General features: G+C 43.4%; 1 protein-coding gene across 2 annotated transcripts in view; it reads left to right on the top strand.

The window, feature by feature from the left end:
• PDS5B (PDS5 cohesin associated factor B) overlaps positions 1–16939 on the top strand; it is a 3703643-nt gene that overhangs the window by 1576074 nt on the left and 2110630 nt on the right. For both annotated transcript variants that reach the window (XM_044073218.1, XM_044073219.1), the window contains exons 15-16: positions 6690–6738; positions 6833–6972. In XM_044073218.1, the coding sequence (XP_043929153.1) occupies positions 6690–6738; positions 6833–6972 (189 nt within the window). The remainder of the gene's footprint in view (positions 1–6689; positions 6739–6832; positions 6973–16939) is intronic.

The raw sequence follows: 16939 nt of genomic DNA on the forward strand, positions 1-16939 counted from the left end.
GGTCCCAAGGGAATTAAGGCCTCCACTGCCAAAAATCCATTACCTTCAGAGAGAGATTCCAGAGCTTTAGAAAGGTGGGGGAAAAAGGTATACACCTCGGCCACCTTAACCATGAGGGCATTAAACTGTCAGTTCCATATGTTAAAGTATCAACAGTTTTTGTTATCTAAGTTGAAAAGTAAAATGTCGCAACCTGAATAACCAGACTTGGAGTTGCAGGATTTGTTGCATAGTGCAGAGCAAGTGGGTAAACATACCTTGCAATGTGGTTTTGATGCTTTAGAGGCCTCATGTAGAGCTGCTGTTATAGGATCAGTTATACGTAGACATGCTTGGCTCAAAGAGCAAACCTTACCAGATTATGTCAAAGCAAAATTACTAGATGCACCTCTTCAAAAAGATGTATTGTTTGGTGTTAAAGCTGAGGAGGTATTAAAGAAAATGGAGGAAAAGGCAAAATCAATGCAAACAGTGAAAGATTTTCTACAGGTACAACCACCACGTTTCAGTAGAAATTGGCCTTCAAAAAATTGGTCCTTTCCAGCCATGGACAGACCTCAAAGAGGTAGATACAGGCGCCTGAGGGGTAGAGGGCAATCTCAAGGATCATTTAGAGGCAGACAATGGCAAGCACCTACACCAAGAGGTAGTGAGGATAGTTCACAGCCACTCAGAAAGCAGAACCAATGACTTTCCCCTTTGCATGCCAAGCAAGGCTCAAATGGCAGCACCTTTAGGCGGAAAACTGGCATTTTCGAAAAATTGGCATATTGTCACAAAAGACAAATGGATCCTGGACATCATAGACAGAGGCTACAGATTCCATTTTCACACCCTTCCAAAAATGAGAGGCATGCCAAACCTGCCACACAATCAAAGGGCAGAGGCACAAAAACAAATTTCATATCTCATGGACATGAAAGCTATTCAAGAGGTACCTGCACAAGAACAGGGTCTAGGTTTTTATTCCAGACTATTCCTGGTACCAAGGAAGGGCAAAGGTTGGAGACCTATTTTGGACCTATCCATCCTAAACACATTTTTACTCGTGCCAAAATTCAAGATGCTCACATTACAGCAGCTTCTTCCCATGCTGGGCAAGGAGTCTTGGCTGGTAACATTGGACCTCAAGGAGGCATACCTGCATGTCCCAATCAGACAAGATTGCAGAAGATACCTCAGATTTCCTGCAGGTTCAACCCATTATCAATTCTCTGCATTGCCCTTTGGCTTATCTACTGCGCCCAGAGTGTTCACGAAATGCCTGGCATCAGTAATTGCCTACTGCAGACTTCAAGGGATACAAATATACCCATATTTGGACGACTGCCTGATCCAAGCGGACAGCAAGCACATACTTCTGAAACATCTGGCGTTTGCAATAATGTTGTTAAATTCTCTGGGATACACAGTCAACAAAAAGAAATCAAGGCTAATACCCTCTCAAACAATAATTTTCTTGGGTTTCAGTTTGAATACAAATACCCAGATGGCCTACCTCACGCCAGAGAAACAAGGGCAACTAACTCAATACTTCAGAAAACTGGCAACTTTTACCAGGCTGACTGCAAGGAAAATCCTGCAGGCTCTGGGATTCATGGCATCTTGCATCCTACTAATCCCATGTGCAAAGCTGCATATGAGGAAACTTCAATGGTACCTAAAAAACCTATGGTCTCAACACAGCCACAGTTTGGAAACAATAATACCACTGATTCCATGTCTTCAAAAGGAATTTCTGTGGTGGGCTCAAGCATGCCAAAGAAACACAGGTCTCCCATTCTGCAAGCCTCAAGCAAATCAAGTCATCACAACAGACGCCTCGGACTACGCCTGCGGGGGCGCGCATGGCAGATCGATGCATTCAGGGCAAATGGTCCCAAAAAGAAAAGCACCTACACATCAATCAAAAGGAAATGCTAGCAGTAATAAATGCTATTATAGCTTTCAAAGACCTACTGCATCCAGGCCAGCTATTGATAAGGACAGACAACACCACAGTAATGTGGTACATAAGCAAACGGGGAGGAACCCATTCATACCCCCTATGCAGGCTAGCCATGTCTCTTTGGAACATGGCTCTGGAATTACAAATCGAACTTCAAGCACAGTACCTGCCAGGCAAGGAAAACATGCTGGCAGTCAACCTAAGCAGAAATATGACAGATCCACATGAATGGAAGTTGCATCCTCAAGTTTTTACAAAGATAATTCAAGCATGGGGAAGGCCAGACATAGATCTTTTTGCCTCCCACAGAAATCAGTTGGCAAAATTCTGCTCAAGGACCTTTCATCCACAGGCCTGGAAAGTGGACGCACTCTTTCAGTTGGACAACAATGACAGTTTATGCCTTTCCACCTCTTCCTCTGCTGCCCAAAGTTCTATTAAAAACCAGAGTAGACAGACCAAAGATGATTCTCATTGCTCCAGACTGGCCAAGACAACACTGTTACCCACTCCTGAGAAGCCTGACGCATTCCCCACCATGGATCCTGCCTCTAATGCCTCTTCTACTGACTCAGCACAACTTCAAAACTCTTCAGTCAGCTGAAAACACTCAATCTAGCCGCATGGAAGATTCCTTAAATTCAAAACTGACCCTTCTCTCCAAGGAGGTGCTGGATGTCATTTTGGAGGCCAGAAGGCCTTCAACTAGAAAAGCCTACTCCGCAAAATGGAAACGGTTTTGTGCCTGGAATGAGAAAAAGGGTCAGAATCGTGGAATACTGAATTTACCTCAAATATTACAGTACCTAGCTGAGATGCTAAGCAGTGGACTTCCATTCTCCTCCATCAAAATCCATGCCTCAGCCATTTCTGCAGAATACAACACTGATCCTCCTTTATTCTCTCACCCCCTCTTAAGACAGTTCCTCAGAGGGGCTAAGAATATAAAACCCCCAAGGAAACGACCAGTACCTGCTTGGGACCTCAATTTCATTCTAGAAAAACTGACCTTGCCTCCTTTTGAGCCAGCTGCTTCAACAGAACTGCAATATTTGTCCTGGAAAACAGCCTTTCTTCTGGCTATCACCTCAACTCGCAGGGTTTCGGAACTACAAGCCCTCATGGCTGTGCAGCCTTTCATCATTTTCCATCAGAACAGAGTTTCCTTACGAACCAATCCTTCCTTTATGCCAAAGGTAGTATCCAGGGTAGCCTTGAATCAGGCTAGCCACTTACCTACCTTTTACCCTAATCCTCAAAACAAAGGGGAGAGACTACTACTTTCCTTGGATATTCACAGACAGCTACGTTATTATTTGGACAGAACAAAGCCTTTCAGAAAATCAGAGCAACTCTTTGTGTCCTATGCTACAGGAGCTCAAGGGAAGTTTATTTCCAAACAGACAGTCTCAAAATGGATAGCCCACTGCATACGCTTTTGTTACTCTTTTCATGGTAAAACTGTACTTGCAGGAATCAGATCTCACTCCACAAGGGCCACAGCTACCTCTGCAGCTTTCCTCAGGGGGGTTCCTACCAAAGATATTTTGGAAGCAGCCACTTGGAGTTCTGTACATACTTTCTCCAAGCACTATCACCTACCATTATACTCCAAATCTAGAGCAGGCTTTGCCACTGCAGTCTTGCAGGGCATCCTGGCTCCTCCTAGTTCCACCTAGTGCCTACCACCCCTTTTTTAGCTTTGGGATTCTACCCATCTATTATGACTGCAGCTGTATGCACGATGAACATAGTACAGTTTTGTACCTACCATAAATGTAGATGTTCGAGTGCTAATACAGCTGCAGTCCAGGTTTCCCTCCCTCCTTCCCCTCTTGGGACAGGCCTAATGGCTAACACCTCCTCATACAACCTGATTGGGGTATTCTTTTATGGTGTATTTGCTTGCAACTAATGTTTTTTGATTATATTGCATTGCATTATTACATAAATGTATGTATTGCCTTCCTTCTGGGGGCACCTGACATCTGGGGCAAGAAAAACTGAAGAAAATGGCGTCTGCTGGTTCTTTTATACCCCTGTCGCACTGACGTCAGGGAAGAAGCGACAATATCCGACGCCGGACCTAGACTTTGGAATTCGGCCGACCGAGGACCTGCCTGACAGCAGGAAAACCCATCTGTTATGACTGCAGCTGTATTAGCACTCGAACATCTACATTTATGGTAGGTACAAAACTGTACTTTTTTCATTTTGACTTTTGGGCCAAAAACATTTAAGAATTGTATCAGCTGTCATTACAGGGGAATGTAGGATGTATAATCCAAGCTTATTATGGTTTGTTTTTATTGATGTTCATGTAGGGATTAAACAAGAAGAAAATATTTGTGAGGTTAATTTTTTTGTTATGGAATGTTAACGGATTAACCATTTGAGTAAAAAAAAAGTATGTTTACTTCTGTTATTAAAACGAGATGGCTATGTGATTAAAGCATGATACTCATAGAAGCAACATTTATTAGTGTATAATATGTATCTACTTCAAGGACAGCTTATGTTAGAATAATGCATACGTATTTCTGTGCATATGGGGGATGGGAAAATAATTGTAGAGTTTAGAGGTGATCCTAGAATCTTTCATATATTATGTATGGGGAAGTATGTTGGAGCTTATGTTTGTGATGAGCCTTCTTCAAATATCCGATAGTTGCACAGTGTATATATTACTGTAGTAGATGTAAATCCAGATCACATATTGACAGTCTATGCTACTACTGAACATGTATACCCAGTTAAGGAGGTAAAATTGCAGCCAATAGTAATTTCAGGTTATGGACTCCTCTCTTTTTGGGAAACAGGCATTGGTTTTTCCTAACATATTTTAATACAAGAAGCCTTTGTTAGCTGAAATGAGGGGTTAATTAGTTATTTTTAAGTACCTTTGGTATATTCAGTTATGATAGCCAGGTTTTGAAGCTGGAATGGGACCGGTTTAATGTAAAAGTACAAATGTGAGAAGTCATACTGCTGATATTATTAGTAGATCAGTGTCATGTTTGAAATGTAATATCAATGGGAGGAATTGCAGAATTAATTTAATGGTGGGGATGCAACAATTAAGAGACAAAAAAGAAGAAGCAAGGTTATAGGTAAAAGAAAAAATGCTAGCTTGTGTCAACCTGTGAAAGATAAATACTTTTCCAATTTTGTATATTATCAAAGTTTGTGGTGCTGCGGTAGCGTTGTCGCCTCACAGTAAGACGTTGTCCTGTTCGATTCTCAGCTAGAGCGTCTTCTGTGTGGAGACATGCGTGAATGGGCGTACCTTTGTTGAAGGTTGTGCATCAGGGCGGCAACTCGGCACGTAAAAATCTACTGCCAATCATTAGCGGACTGGAGTTCCGCTGTGGCGACCCCTAACCGGGAAAAGCCGAAAGACACAAGACAAAACATCAAAGTTTAAAGGATTTTTTTTACAGTTTGAAAAATGAAGATGGGTTGCATTACAACCAATGATAGCTAACCAGTTTTAACAGTATTTTGAGTTTAATATATGTTTTAAAGTAATTTGCATGGATTGAGGGTTAAGGAGAAGACTTAACTTGGTTAACTGTTCTTTTAATTGCCTTGTATTTAACAAGAGCCATGTTTATTTCTTTTCTATGAAGTACACGTATAGTAAATAAGGATTATTAAAAGCCTAGTTATTAGAATTGGTTGTGTCATGTTTAGGTTACAGTTTATGTATTTTGTTTAAAAAAGTTGACACTTGTGTCCACCTGAAAACATAAACATTCAACATGTTATTAATTTTGACTGTACATTGAATTATATAATTTTTAGATGATAAGGTGGAACTGTCATGCTGTTAGCTGAATGCAGTTAGCCAATGCTTTCAAAAAAATGCTTTCAAAAAAAGTGAAACTCAGTACTGAAGGTAGTGTGCTTGGAGTGTTGCCTGCTGCATACAGAGTCATCTTGTCGTTAAGGAAATGAGGTGGTCATTTAAGCGGAAATGAGAAATTTTGCACAGTATGTGTCAGAAACCTGTATAAAGAGGGTAAGCCGTGGAAGAATGATTAAAAAATGTTGCATTTGGGTGGGGGGGGCTTCATAATATACAATGGTGCACCAGTGTTGTAAAGAAATGTGTGAGAACAAAACAATGTAGCCTGAAGAATGAAAGTAGAAGGTTATGGAAGATTTATTTGCAAGTAATTAAGTGAAGAGTTATATCCACTGGAATATCCCTCCTAGCCAAAATCAGGGAATAAATTCAGGAAGGCACAGTGTAAATTTAAATCCATTTTGTAAGAGTTTCTGTATGAGGGCAGTAAGCTGTTGGTTGGCTGACACTGATCCATTAAATAGAAGACCACACCAGGTAGAGCAGGAAGTCTTTAGTAGCCAGTATGTTTTGTTTATGGGAGGTTTGTGCAAATATTGGTGTATATTTAAAAAGTTATGAAACTCCGTATAAAGAAAATTGTTTTTGAGGAGAAGGAGCTTAAAGTGGATAACTTTGAAAAAGTGGTGGTAGCTGCACACACAAGCAAAAATTTTAATAGCGTTATTTTTTGCTGTTGGGTCAGTTCATGTGCCCAATTTTTCTTTTCCATATCACTAGTCTTTTGGTGTGAAAACCGGTTTAAATGCATTTTAGTCTTCGCATAAAAGATGTTTATTCTCTCTGTCACTGTTCATATTGTCATTTTATGTGTAAGCATATGCCCTTCATGTCCATTTTTTGTTCCTGAGAGCATATCTTTGTTAATTTCAGACAGAAGCTGCAAGCAAGGCTGTATTTTCTAAAGTGATGATAATTACCAGTAAGTGAACTATTTCCCTTGTTTTGTTTGTAATTTTATCTTAGCCATATGAAATAGTGATGGTTATAAACTTTTTTTCTTTCTTTTTGGAAAGGAAATTTACCAGACCCTGGCAAGGCTCAGGACTTCATGAAGAAATTCATTCAAGTGTTAGAAGAGGATGAAAAAGTCAGGAAACAGTTGGATACGCTTGTTAGCCCAACTTGTTCCTGTAAGCAAGCAGAGACCTGTGTGGTAAGAATGATGGTTTTGTGCATTAATAAGTATATAAGTGTGCAGCCAAAAGCCCCATTTATTAAACACTGTTTGGACATTCACATTTTTCAAGTAGTGCAGAAATGATGAGTTCATAATTTAGCAACTTTTATATCTTTTCTTGGGTGTAGCTGGCCACATCTATTAAAGACAATCATAAGGCCTTCTTCACATATGTCCGCAATCTCAAAGAAAGCACTCAGATCTGCTCAGAACTGATGACTGACACCACATACACAGAACACCGTAGATATAGCCAACCTGCTGGCAGACAAGTTCAGTGAAAACTTCACCTCTGTCCCTCTATCAGTAAATCAGGACATCCTCAGCATTTGCCCCCCCCCCTCCCCTTATCTCTAGGGAGAATGTCATCACTACCCCCTCAAAGGAAATAATTCCACCTCCATGGGACCCAATAACATCCCAGCCTGCAATCCTACTTGTATTCAGGCAAGAACTTGCAGCTCCATTAGGCACCCTATTAAACCAAAGCCTGTGTACCGGTTTTGTCCTGTATGAGTGGAGGACAGCTACTGCCGTCCCTTTTGTACAAAATGTAGTGTGTCCACCAATCCAGGAAATTATAGAACCGTCAGCTTAACTAGCCTGATTTGCAATGCCATGGAATGGATTATCATGGATCTCATTAACAAGGACATTGGCAACCTCCAAACACTCAATCTCACACAGTTTGGTCTCGTCAAGGGGAGGTCATGCCATTTAAATTTGGTTGACTTTGAGACGGTCACCAAAGCCGGTGATGAGGGGAAGACTGTGCACACCACCAACCTTGACCTGGCCAACGCCTTTGATACTGTTCTCTGCCCAGGTATAATAGATAAACTATCAACTAAGCATCAGTCCATATGTTACCAGATGGGTAGCAAACTGTCTCACTGATAAAACCCACCTAGTCAAAATAGGGTCAGCCACCTCAAGCAGTAGACCTGTAATGAGTGGTGTACCCCAGGGATTGATCTTGGGGCCTCTTTTGTTTGTGATGTACTTTTCTGAGGTGCAGGTCAAAACCAGTGGGCTTTGGCTGACCAGATTTGCAGGTGACTGCAAGCTGGGTGCTGTCATCAATTCCCCTAGTGATGTAGACATCCTCCAAGAGGGTCTCTCCCAAACAAATGACTGGTGCCAGAAACATGCCCTCAGACTGAATGCTGAAAAATGCATTATCATCCCTTTTGGGGAGAGTGACGTCCCCACAAATGATAACAATAACGTTCTAAGCGCAGTTAGTCGTGAAGGACTTGGGCGCCCAGGTTAATAGCAAACTGACTTTTGACCACCATATTGCCTCCAATCTACGGAAAGCTTTCTACATGACCCACCTCATTAGTAAGGGTATTTCATCCGTGGACAAGGATGTCATAACGTTCTTGTATTCTTCCCTTATAAGACCCATTTTTGAGTACAACGCCCCTTTCGGCATGTACCTCACAAAGCACATTCAGCAGTTGGAGAGACCAAAGAAATTCCTCACCAGGAGAATCCAGGGCCTCAAACGTCTATCCTACACAGATAGGCTAAAAGCCCTGTCCCTCTCCTCAGTCTCATACAGACTCCTCAGAGGTGACCTCTGTCTGGCATACAAAGCAATCTCAGACCCCGCCTTGGGACTGCTGCATATCTGCAAGTCAAGCTCCACTTAGGTAACTCACGTGCGCGACCTTGTACTAGTCTGTGACATCAATAGGACTTGTTGTCTCAGAAACTCCTCCTTCTGTGGAATCAACTCCCTCTCCACGTCAAGCAGAGTACCTCATTAACCCTTTTAAGCACAACCTGGGTAACTGGATGGGGATCAGAAAATACTCCCCTGGGATTCCACCTGTGTCCCTGCTGGACAGGGGCATCGGGTGCTGACTTGTCAGAACATGGGCTAAATTCTTGGCTGGACTTGTAAGGGCTTCAGGGCCAATATCCTAGTAACTTCCTATGATCCTGTGGATGCAGTCTTCTTCCTGCAGAAATGCACTTCATTTGGTAGTGCTATTTAGTTATCAGATTAGAGATGTTTAAAGCCAAAAGTTGGTTTAGCCCATTACATTGCTTCTGAACCATTAAATAAGGGCACTAAGCAAGCCTAGCACACACCAGTTTCTACTGCTGTTGCACTGGTAAGCAGACATTGTGAAACTGTGCTTATGCTGTTGCCAGACCTGATGTTGACAAATGTTGGTACCATTTTGCCTGTGACCAGCATCTGCCTGTCATATGTTTAACTCCACAGACAATTTTCATTTGTATGCATACTGAGATAATGGGATGTGAGGATGCCCTCCTTTTCATTTTGTAAGATGCTGAGAACTCGAGGTCATTTTGTTTGAGATGGATAAAGCTTAGTCTTCTCCCTTCTCTGCACCCCAGTGGATATCCTGTTATTTGGAGAAGCTACAAGGCTCATGAACTCCAGCTTGGGCTGACCTTATGACTCGGTTTCATTCCCTCAGGAAAACTTGCATCATTGTTTGGGGAAAGGACTTAAGTGACCACATTTAATATGTCATTATTTAAAACTGATGACTTGTCGTCATTGATCTTAGTCCATTTTCTCTTTTGTCCTTGATTGTCATCTTTTGATCCTTATAAGATGCAGTGTTTTAAGGAGCGTGTGACCTACAATGTATCAACTACATTGAACTTGTACTCCACACTGTAACACCACATTACTCCTGAATTACCAGATTCTTTTCTGCCTGTCTCTCATTTGGGTCTTGATTCTGACTTAATGTCTTTTAAATCTTTCTACATCATATTCTAATGCAGCAGAAACTATTAAGTGCTGATGTTGCAAGTAGCTAGGGTCTGCACCATTGTTGTGTGTACAATACCTGGAGAGGAACAAAACATGAAGCACTGTTGTAAGCGTAGGCATTTAAAGTTGGTCACCTTTAGTTGTAGGAGAAGTTCATTCATTTCCATCCAAGTTATAGCATGGAAAATTAGATGTCTTTCTATTCTCATGTTGCAGTATTCTAAACATGAGAGGATCCTCCACCTGAGGCGACCCGGAAGTCTGGCCCATCTACAAAAACTTAGCCTGGGTGGTGTATGGTGCGTGGGACATTACAAGTAGGTACCATAAACTGTGGGCCAAAATGTGATGTCTGCACGCACTGACCTCGGAACTTCTCTGCGGCCAGTCGAACGTCCGCTTTCTCGTCCTGCTCCATGCCAAGTGACTCCAAAAAGATAAGTACCCTGTTTGGGGAATCTCTTTTCTAACTTTGGTTGCTGTTTTGTTTTTTCAGTTAGCTGATTCCATCCTTGTCATCTTGGAAGGGAAAATGTAACTGCAGACATCAAATTCCGCAGAAAGGCAGCCACGACCTCGGTCTGTTCTTTTTAGGGCCTACCCATGACTACAAAGCGTGTTCCATCTGCCAGTCATTTATTCCAGAAACAGCGTGCAGCCGTCTTTCAGCCCTGAACTTATTAGTTGAAAACCAATGCCTTAAATGACTCACCTGAGGCATGAAAGTGATGTTGGCCTTCTCGGGCAAACCACCGAGAAAGAAGGCCAAAGTTTCTAGGCCAGAAAAAGCAATTGCGCCTCTGAGTTCAGACATTCTGCCAGCTGTCAGTTTAGGGGCTGATGTATGTCCAATGGCATTGGCGACTTCAGCAGGTACCACTTCAGATGCTGCCTAGTTTCTCCAGTCTGCACATCCGCGGAGGTACCTTTGACGTCTTCTTCTGATGTCAGGTGGGCAGCCTTCCATTCTAGAGGAATCCAGTCAAGACCGTTTGCAGGCTTCAGATCCTATACCTTCGTCTGTTCAGCCTATAGCAAATACCCACCCCCTCTCTGAAAAGAAAACAGAAGACCAGACATCTGTCTGTTCCATCTGAAGGCTTGCCAGACTGGCAGGCATTTTCTCAGTTTATTTTTAATGGCTTTATGGTCCTTATGCCTGCTTCCTCCCAAGCTCGTGCTACTCTACCATCCTTGAGCCCCAAGCCTGCTTCATTGGGCCCCTTACTACAACCTGAGACTTTAGAGGAGGACTTTTCCTCCTCCTCTTCTGATGAATGCCTTTCATATGCCTCTCAACTGGCCTCTCCCTTTGGATACTGTTCTCCAGAAGAGGATTCCTTACAGGGTGATTCCCCACCTGAAGACATAACCTTTGGGGAAACCATTTCAAAAATAGGGAATATTTCAAATGGGATTCCACACAGATGACAGAAGTGCAAAAAAGGTGGTATGAATTTCTGCAGATGGAATTCCCCTCCCCCTCAGCCATTCCTCCAGTGATCCCAGCTTACTTGGCCTCTGCCTCAGCTTCAAAAGCGTCAGAATCTCAACCTACAGCTCCAAAGAGGCCAGGCAGTTTCTATAAAGTTCCTGATGACTTTAAATACTTCATCAAGCCTCCCATGGCAGACCCAGCTGTGATTGCTGTCTCAGGGGACAAGCAGTACAGACAGATTCCCTCTTTCTCCTTGCTTCCGTCATGCAAAGACAGTAAAATGATGAACAGACTGGGAATGAAAATGTAAATTTCTTCCACCCTGGCTTTCAGAGCCATCAATTGCCAAACACGTATGGTAAAGTATGCTGTGGATCTTGTCTCACAGGCCATGGATCAGCTATCCTCCATACCAGATACTCCTATTAAGGCACAATTTGTCTCCACCCTCTCCTTAGCTGCTCAAGTCACCAGACATTCAATTAAATGCAGCTACGATACTGTAGATGCATCAGCCAGGTCTGTTGCTTCAGCCTCTGCTCCTCAGATACTCCTGGCTCAGACTACAGCCATTAGGAGATGATTTTAAAAACAAGATTTTTGATGTCCCTCTTGACAATGGTTTTCTCTTTGGAAAAAAAATCAGCAGAATTGTTTAAAAACCTGCAAGAAAAGAGCAAGGGAACTGCAGGACGTTAAGCACTTCTTTGTCTCACTAGTGTCTTAAGTTTCACAGAAACTGTCCCTCCAAACCAAGTTTTTCAGGAAAGCTTGCGCACCATTTACTTCTAAATCTAGGAAGGGTGCCAGGAAAACATTTTCAGCCAGACCAATATCTTCCCAGCCCTTTAACAAACCGCTCTTTCCTGACAGGTCAACCTCTGCGTGACTACCCAGACCACTCTGTCTGCCTCTCTCACTGTCTTCCACTATGGCAACAGGTCACATAAGACAACTGGGTCTTAATTGTGGAAAAGGGCTACTTCATGACTTGGTGGGAAGTCCCTATCCAAAATATTCACATCCCGACCCCACCCCCTGCCCAGAAAACCACAGTGAAAAACTTCTCTAAAGCAAATTTCACACTCCTCAAAACCGAGGTGGAATCCTTCAAAGCCCCCGGGCCTGTGGAAAATACGGCCCAGACCGCAGAATCCTTTATAAACGCATTCTATGAACACCTTCAGGAATGCATGGATCATGCAATCCCAAATAAAACCAAGACCCAATCCTCCAAAGGCAGGCGTCCTGTCTGGTGGACCCCAGCCATAAAAAAACTATACAATAGAAGGAGGAAGCTACTACATGATAGAACAAAATCCCAAAAAGGGAAGGCATCTCTGATCAGTATTAGCAAAAAACTACGGGCACTCATAAAATCGTCTAAGGCTAGCTTGGAGAGAAAAATTGTACAGGGCACTAAGGATAATCACAAGGCTTTCTTTAGTTATGTTAGGAACCTGGGTGGGAATTTCCAGATATGCTCAGAATTAGTCCAAAATGACAAAAAATACATCAAACCCACAGACATTGCCAACATCCTAGCTGACAGGTTCAGCGCAAAGTCCCCCCCCCCCCACCAAAAGGGCAAATATCTATCCTAGCAAAGTGCTGCCCCCCTGACATCTCAGATGCTCAGGTAAGAGCCGCCCTCTCCAAAGCAAAAAAACACAGCATCAATGGGACCAGATGGTGTCCTGGGCTGCATCCTACATGAACTCCAAGAAGAGCTAAACCCAAACTTAAAACTACTGTTCAATCTCAGCCTTACTACAGGACATGTACCCAAAGAGTGGCGTACAGCAACAGTGGTCCCTCTCCACAAAGGTGGTGCTTCAACGGATCCTGGAAACTATCGCCCCATAAACCTGACTAACTTGGCCCGCAAAGCTATGGAAAGGATCATCATGGACCTCATAAATAAAGATATTGGAGACCTACAGACACTGGATCCTACCCAGTTCGGCTTTAAGGACAGATCCTGCCTCTTAAACCTGGTCGATTTCTTTGAAACAGTCACCAAGGCCATTGACGAGGGGAAGGTGGTCCACACAGCCTTACCTGGACTTCGCAAAAGCCTTCGATACAGTACCCCACTCGGGCATTGTAGATAAGCTCACCAGCTTAAATATAAACTCCTATGTCACTAGATGGGTTGCAAACTGGCTCAAGGACAGAACCCACATGGTTAGAATTGCTGGAGCCATGTCAGACTCCAAACCAGTTAAAAGTGGCGTCCCACAAGGCTCAGTCATGGGACCTCTCTTGTTCAGTATATATTTCTCGGAGGTACAGGCCAACATGGAAGGACTGTGGCTGACCAAGTTCGCAGATGACTGCAAACTAGGCGCCATAATCGACACTCCAGCCGACACAAGCATCCTCCAAAAGGGCCTCATAGAAACAGACAACTGGTGCCAGAGCCATGGCCTCAAGCTAAACGCCAAAAAGTGTATAGTCATCCCCTTTGGCAAAAACGAAGTGCCCACAAATTACCCTGCATTTTGCTGTGCAGTCCTTGCACTAGCAGTTTACTGCCTTGCCCTTTGGCTTGTCCACAGCACCAAGGGTATTTACAGTATGCCTAGCTCCTATAGTGGCCTTTTGTAGGATGAGGGGCATTCAGATCTTCCCATACTTGGACCACCTCCTCATTCAGGCAGGTCAACCAAAACACCTTCAGTTCACCATTTCCCTCCTCAAAGGGCTAGGTTTCACAATCAAACAACTCAAATCCTCCCTTTATCTACCCAAGATCAGATTTTCCTGGGCTTCAGAATAAGGACAGCTCTGATGAAGGCCTTTCTTTACTTTGACATGGTCACATCATTGACCACTTACTTCCAAGGACTACTGACCAACTCCACATCAGACAAGGGAGTTCCTTCCCCTCTTGGGTCTCTTGGCGGCCACTCTCCCCATGCTACCCCTAGCCAGGTTACATATAAGGAAGTTTCACTGGTACCTGAAGAATGTTTGGTCTCACTGCACTCATACACTAGAATTTCAGCTTCCATTCTCTCCCTGTCTGAAGAAGGAAATCCAGTGGTGGATCCAGCAAATTCATGTGAATCCGGGTATACCATTGCAGCCTCTCCCAGCAGCTCAACAGATGTACATGGATGCATCAGATTTTGAGTGGGGACTACTATGAATGGACTGAAGGTTCAAGGGCAGTGGGACACTTGCCTTTGTACAAAAGCACATCAACATCAGGGAGATGACTGCTCTTGTCCTAGCTCTGAAAACATTCCTACCCTTTATCCATCCAGGACCCCTCAAAAATTTTTCAGAGAACAGCACAGTTCTGTGATACATCAACAAGCAAGGAGGGACAAAATCCTACTTGCTCTGCAATCTAGCCATCCAAGCTTGAGAAATGGCTACCCTTTCCAGACTGAAGCTGCAGGCAGTTTACATCCCCCTCACAAACCAATGTTCAGGTGGATGCCCTCAGCAGATCATTAACACAGAGTCACGAATGGATGTTGCACAGAGATGTCTTTCTGGGCATTGTCCACTGGTGGGATAAACCACAAATAGATCTGTTTGCTTCCCCTCTGAAGAAACGGCTACAGTTATTCTGCACAAGAGCCCCCTCCCCACTAGCATGGAGGGTGGATGCCTTCACAATCTCCTGGAAGGGGATGCTTCTTTATACATCCCCTCCCCTTTCCCTCTCATCCAGAAAGTCCTGCTGAAGACTCAACAGGACAAACTGAAAATCTTGTTGGTGACCCCCTACTTTTTTCACTTGCCAAGAGCACTCACCACAAGTTACCTCACAAGGTGGATCTCATCACACAACAAAAGGGATCCCTCATCCACCCACACTTAGAAACTCTCAGACTAACTCTGTGTGTAATAAACTTTTGATCCCTTTTAGACCGTTTTATTCAAAGGATGTACTTCCTGTTTTGCAGGAGGCCAAGAAACCCACTACTAGGAGATCCTACTTATCCAAATGGAAATGGTTCTCCATTTGGTGTCTGTACAGACAACTAGATCTTTTCGGCAGATGTACCTCTAGTTTTGTCTTGTCTGTGAACTACTAAAGTCTGAACTTTCATATTCCTCAGTGAACATCCATTTATCAGCTATTTCTGCTTGTATCTTGCTCAGTCCACCACTGTTCTCCAGATTAGAGTTGAAGCTTTTTCTTAAGGGGGTCCTATATATCAGACCACTAAGGAAAACCATCCCTTCCCCTTGGGATCTGAATTTTATTCTAGAAAGACTCACGACTGCTCCCTTTGAACCAGCAGCCTCAGCCACCTTAATGATGTGCACTTGGAAAACGGTGTGTCTTGTAGCCTTGACATCAGCCAGAAGGGTCTCAGTTGGAAGCACTCATGACCAACCCACCTTACTTTATATTTAATAAGGATAGGGTCTCTCTTCGCACCAACACCTCCTTCATGCCTAAAGTAGTCAATGAACTGTCACTTATCAGTCTGTCCATTTACCTACTTTCTTTCTCTCTGAAAATGACAGTGAGAAACTGCTTCATTCCCTGGATGTTCACAGGCAACTTAGATTCTACCTAGACAAGACCAAGCACATCAGAAAGTCACACCAGCTGATCTGAAGTAGTTTATTTAGTTATTTCCAATTTGTTGACCGGGGAGGTCCACTGGGCTCAAAAAGCCCATTTTCAGTGGAGGCCCGGGGAGAAAAGCTCCATAGTATAAAGTACAAGCTGCATAATACAAAAAACAATACATAGTTGCAAAGGTACCAGTAAAACAACTTGTAGCCACTAAATAGCAAACTAAGCAAAGTTGAACTGCGACATAGACAAAAATATATAATACATATTTACATGTTTACAGGTTGAGAACAGTAGTACAGTTAAATTTGTACATAGGTTAGCAGTGTCTGAGAATGTTATAAAGGTAATGTTAACATAGGGTTAATCCCTGGTGGGTAAGGAAGAATGAAACCTTGTGTGTAATAAATGTAATCATTTGACTCAGTTGACTTAATTTGGTCATCAACCTGTGGGTATTCGGATCGGAGACTGCCACTTCATCAGCTAGTGATCCAAGCTCCTCCCCTTACCCATAATACCCCTCTGTCTTCTTCCTTCCTCCAAATCTCGTTTGCCACTTTCGAAGCCAGCAGCATGGTCTCGAGCTCCAAGTGAGTTAGTGTTTTTTAGGTAAGTGATCAGCGTTTGTTAGCTTCGGCTAATATTGTTGTTTGACCTCCCTTACACCTGCGTTTACGTTGTCTGTTTAAAAAAAAAAATAAAGGTTCTTTGTTGGTCACTGTTGTGTTCCCTTTGGCCTTCCTTAAACATGGCAGATGTTTCAGAGCCTGTCTTCAGGAAATGCGCAGTGTGTGGCCATAAGTGTTTGTTTGGGTGTGCCTCACCTTTCTACGAGCTGCACTATTTGCGCGGGATTTAATCCCAGAGTCCACCAAGACAGGAGGGCTAAATTGATGATGAATGGGCTCTTGCCAGCTTTGGGTGACGGCTGTCCCCACCTTGTCTTCAGCGAAAGCGGCTGCTACCGTCTCTTCACCCTCTGTCCTCCGGGGCTCATATCCCCATTTCTAGGCCTTTGGACTCAGACAAAAGGCAGAAGGATAGGCCCAGAAAGCGGTCTCCTGACCTGTCGGAACAGTGGAGGCCTGCAGCCAAGTCTTGAACTCTTCCAAGACCCAGCACCCCTTGGCTCTGTTCTCTGAGGTTTTTACTGGAGCCAATGGTGTCTTGGGCTCCTTCGAGAGCCTCC

Source organism: Protopterus annectens, chromosome 5.part1 (genome assembly GCF_019279795.1).
Source record: "Protopterus annectens isolate FY-2018-M chromosome 5.part1, PAN1.0, whole genome shotgun sequence".
Classification (NCBI taxonomy): Eukaryota; Metazoa; Chordata; order Ceratodontiformes; family Protopteridae; genus Protopterus; species Protopterus annectens.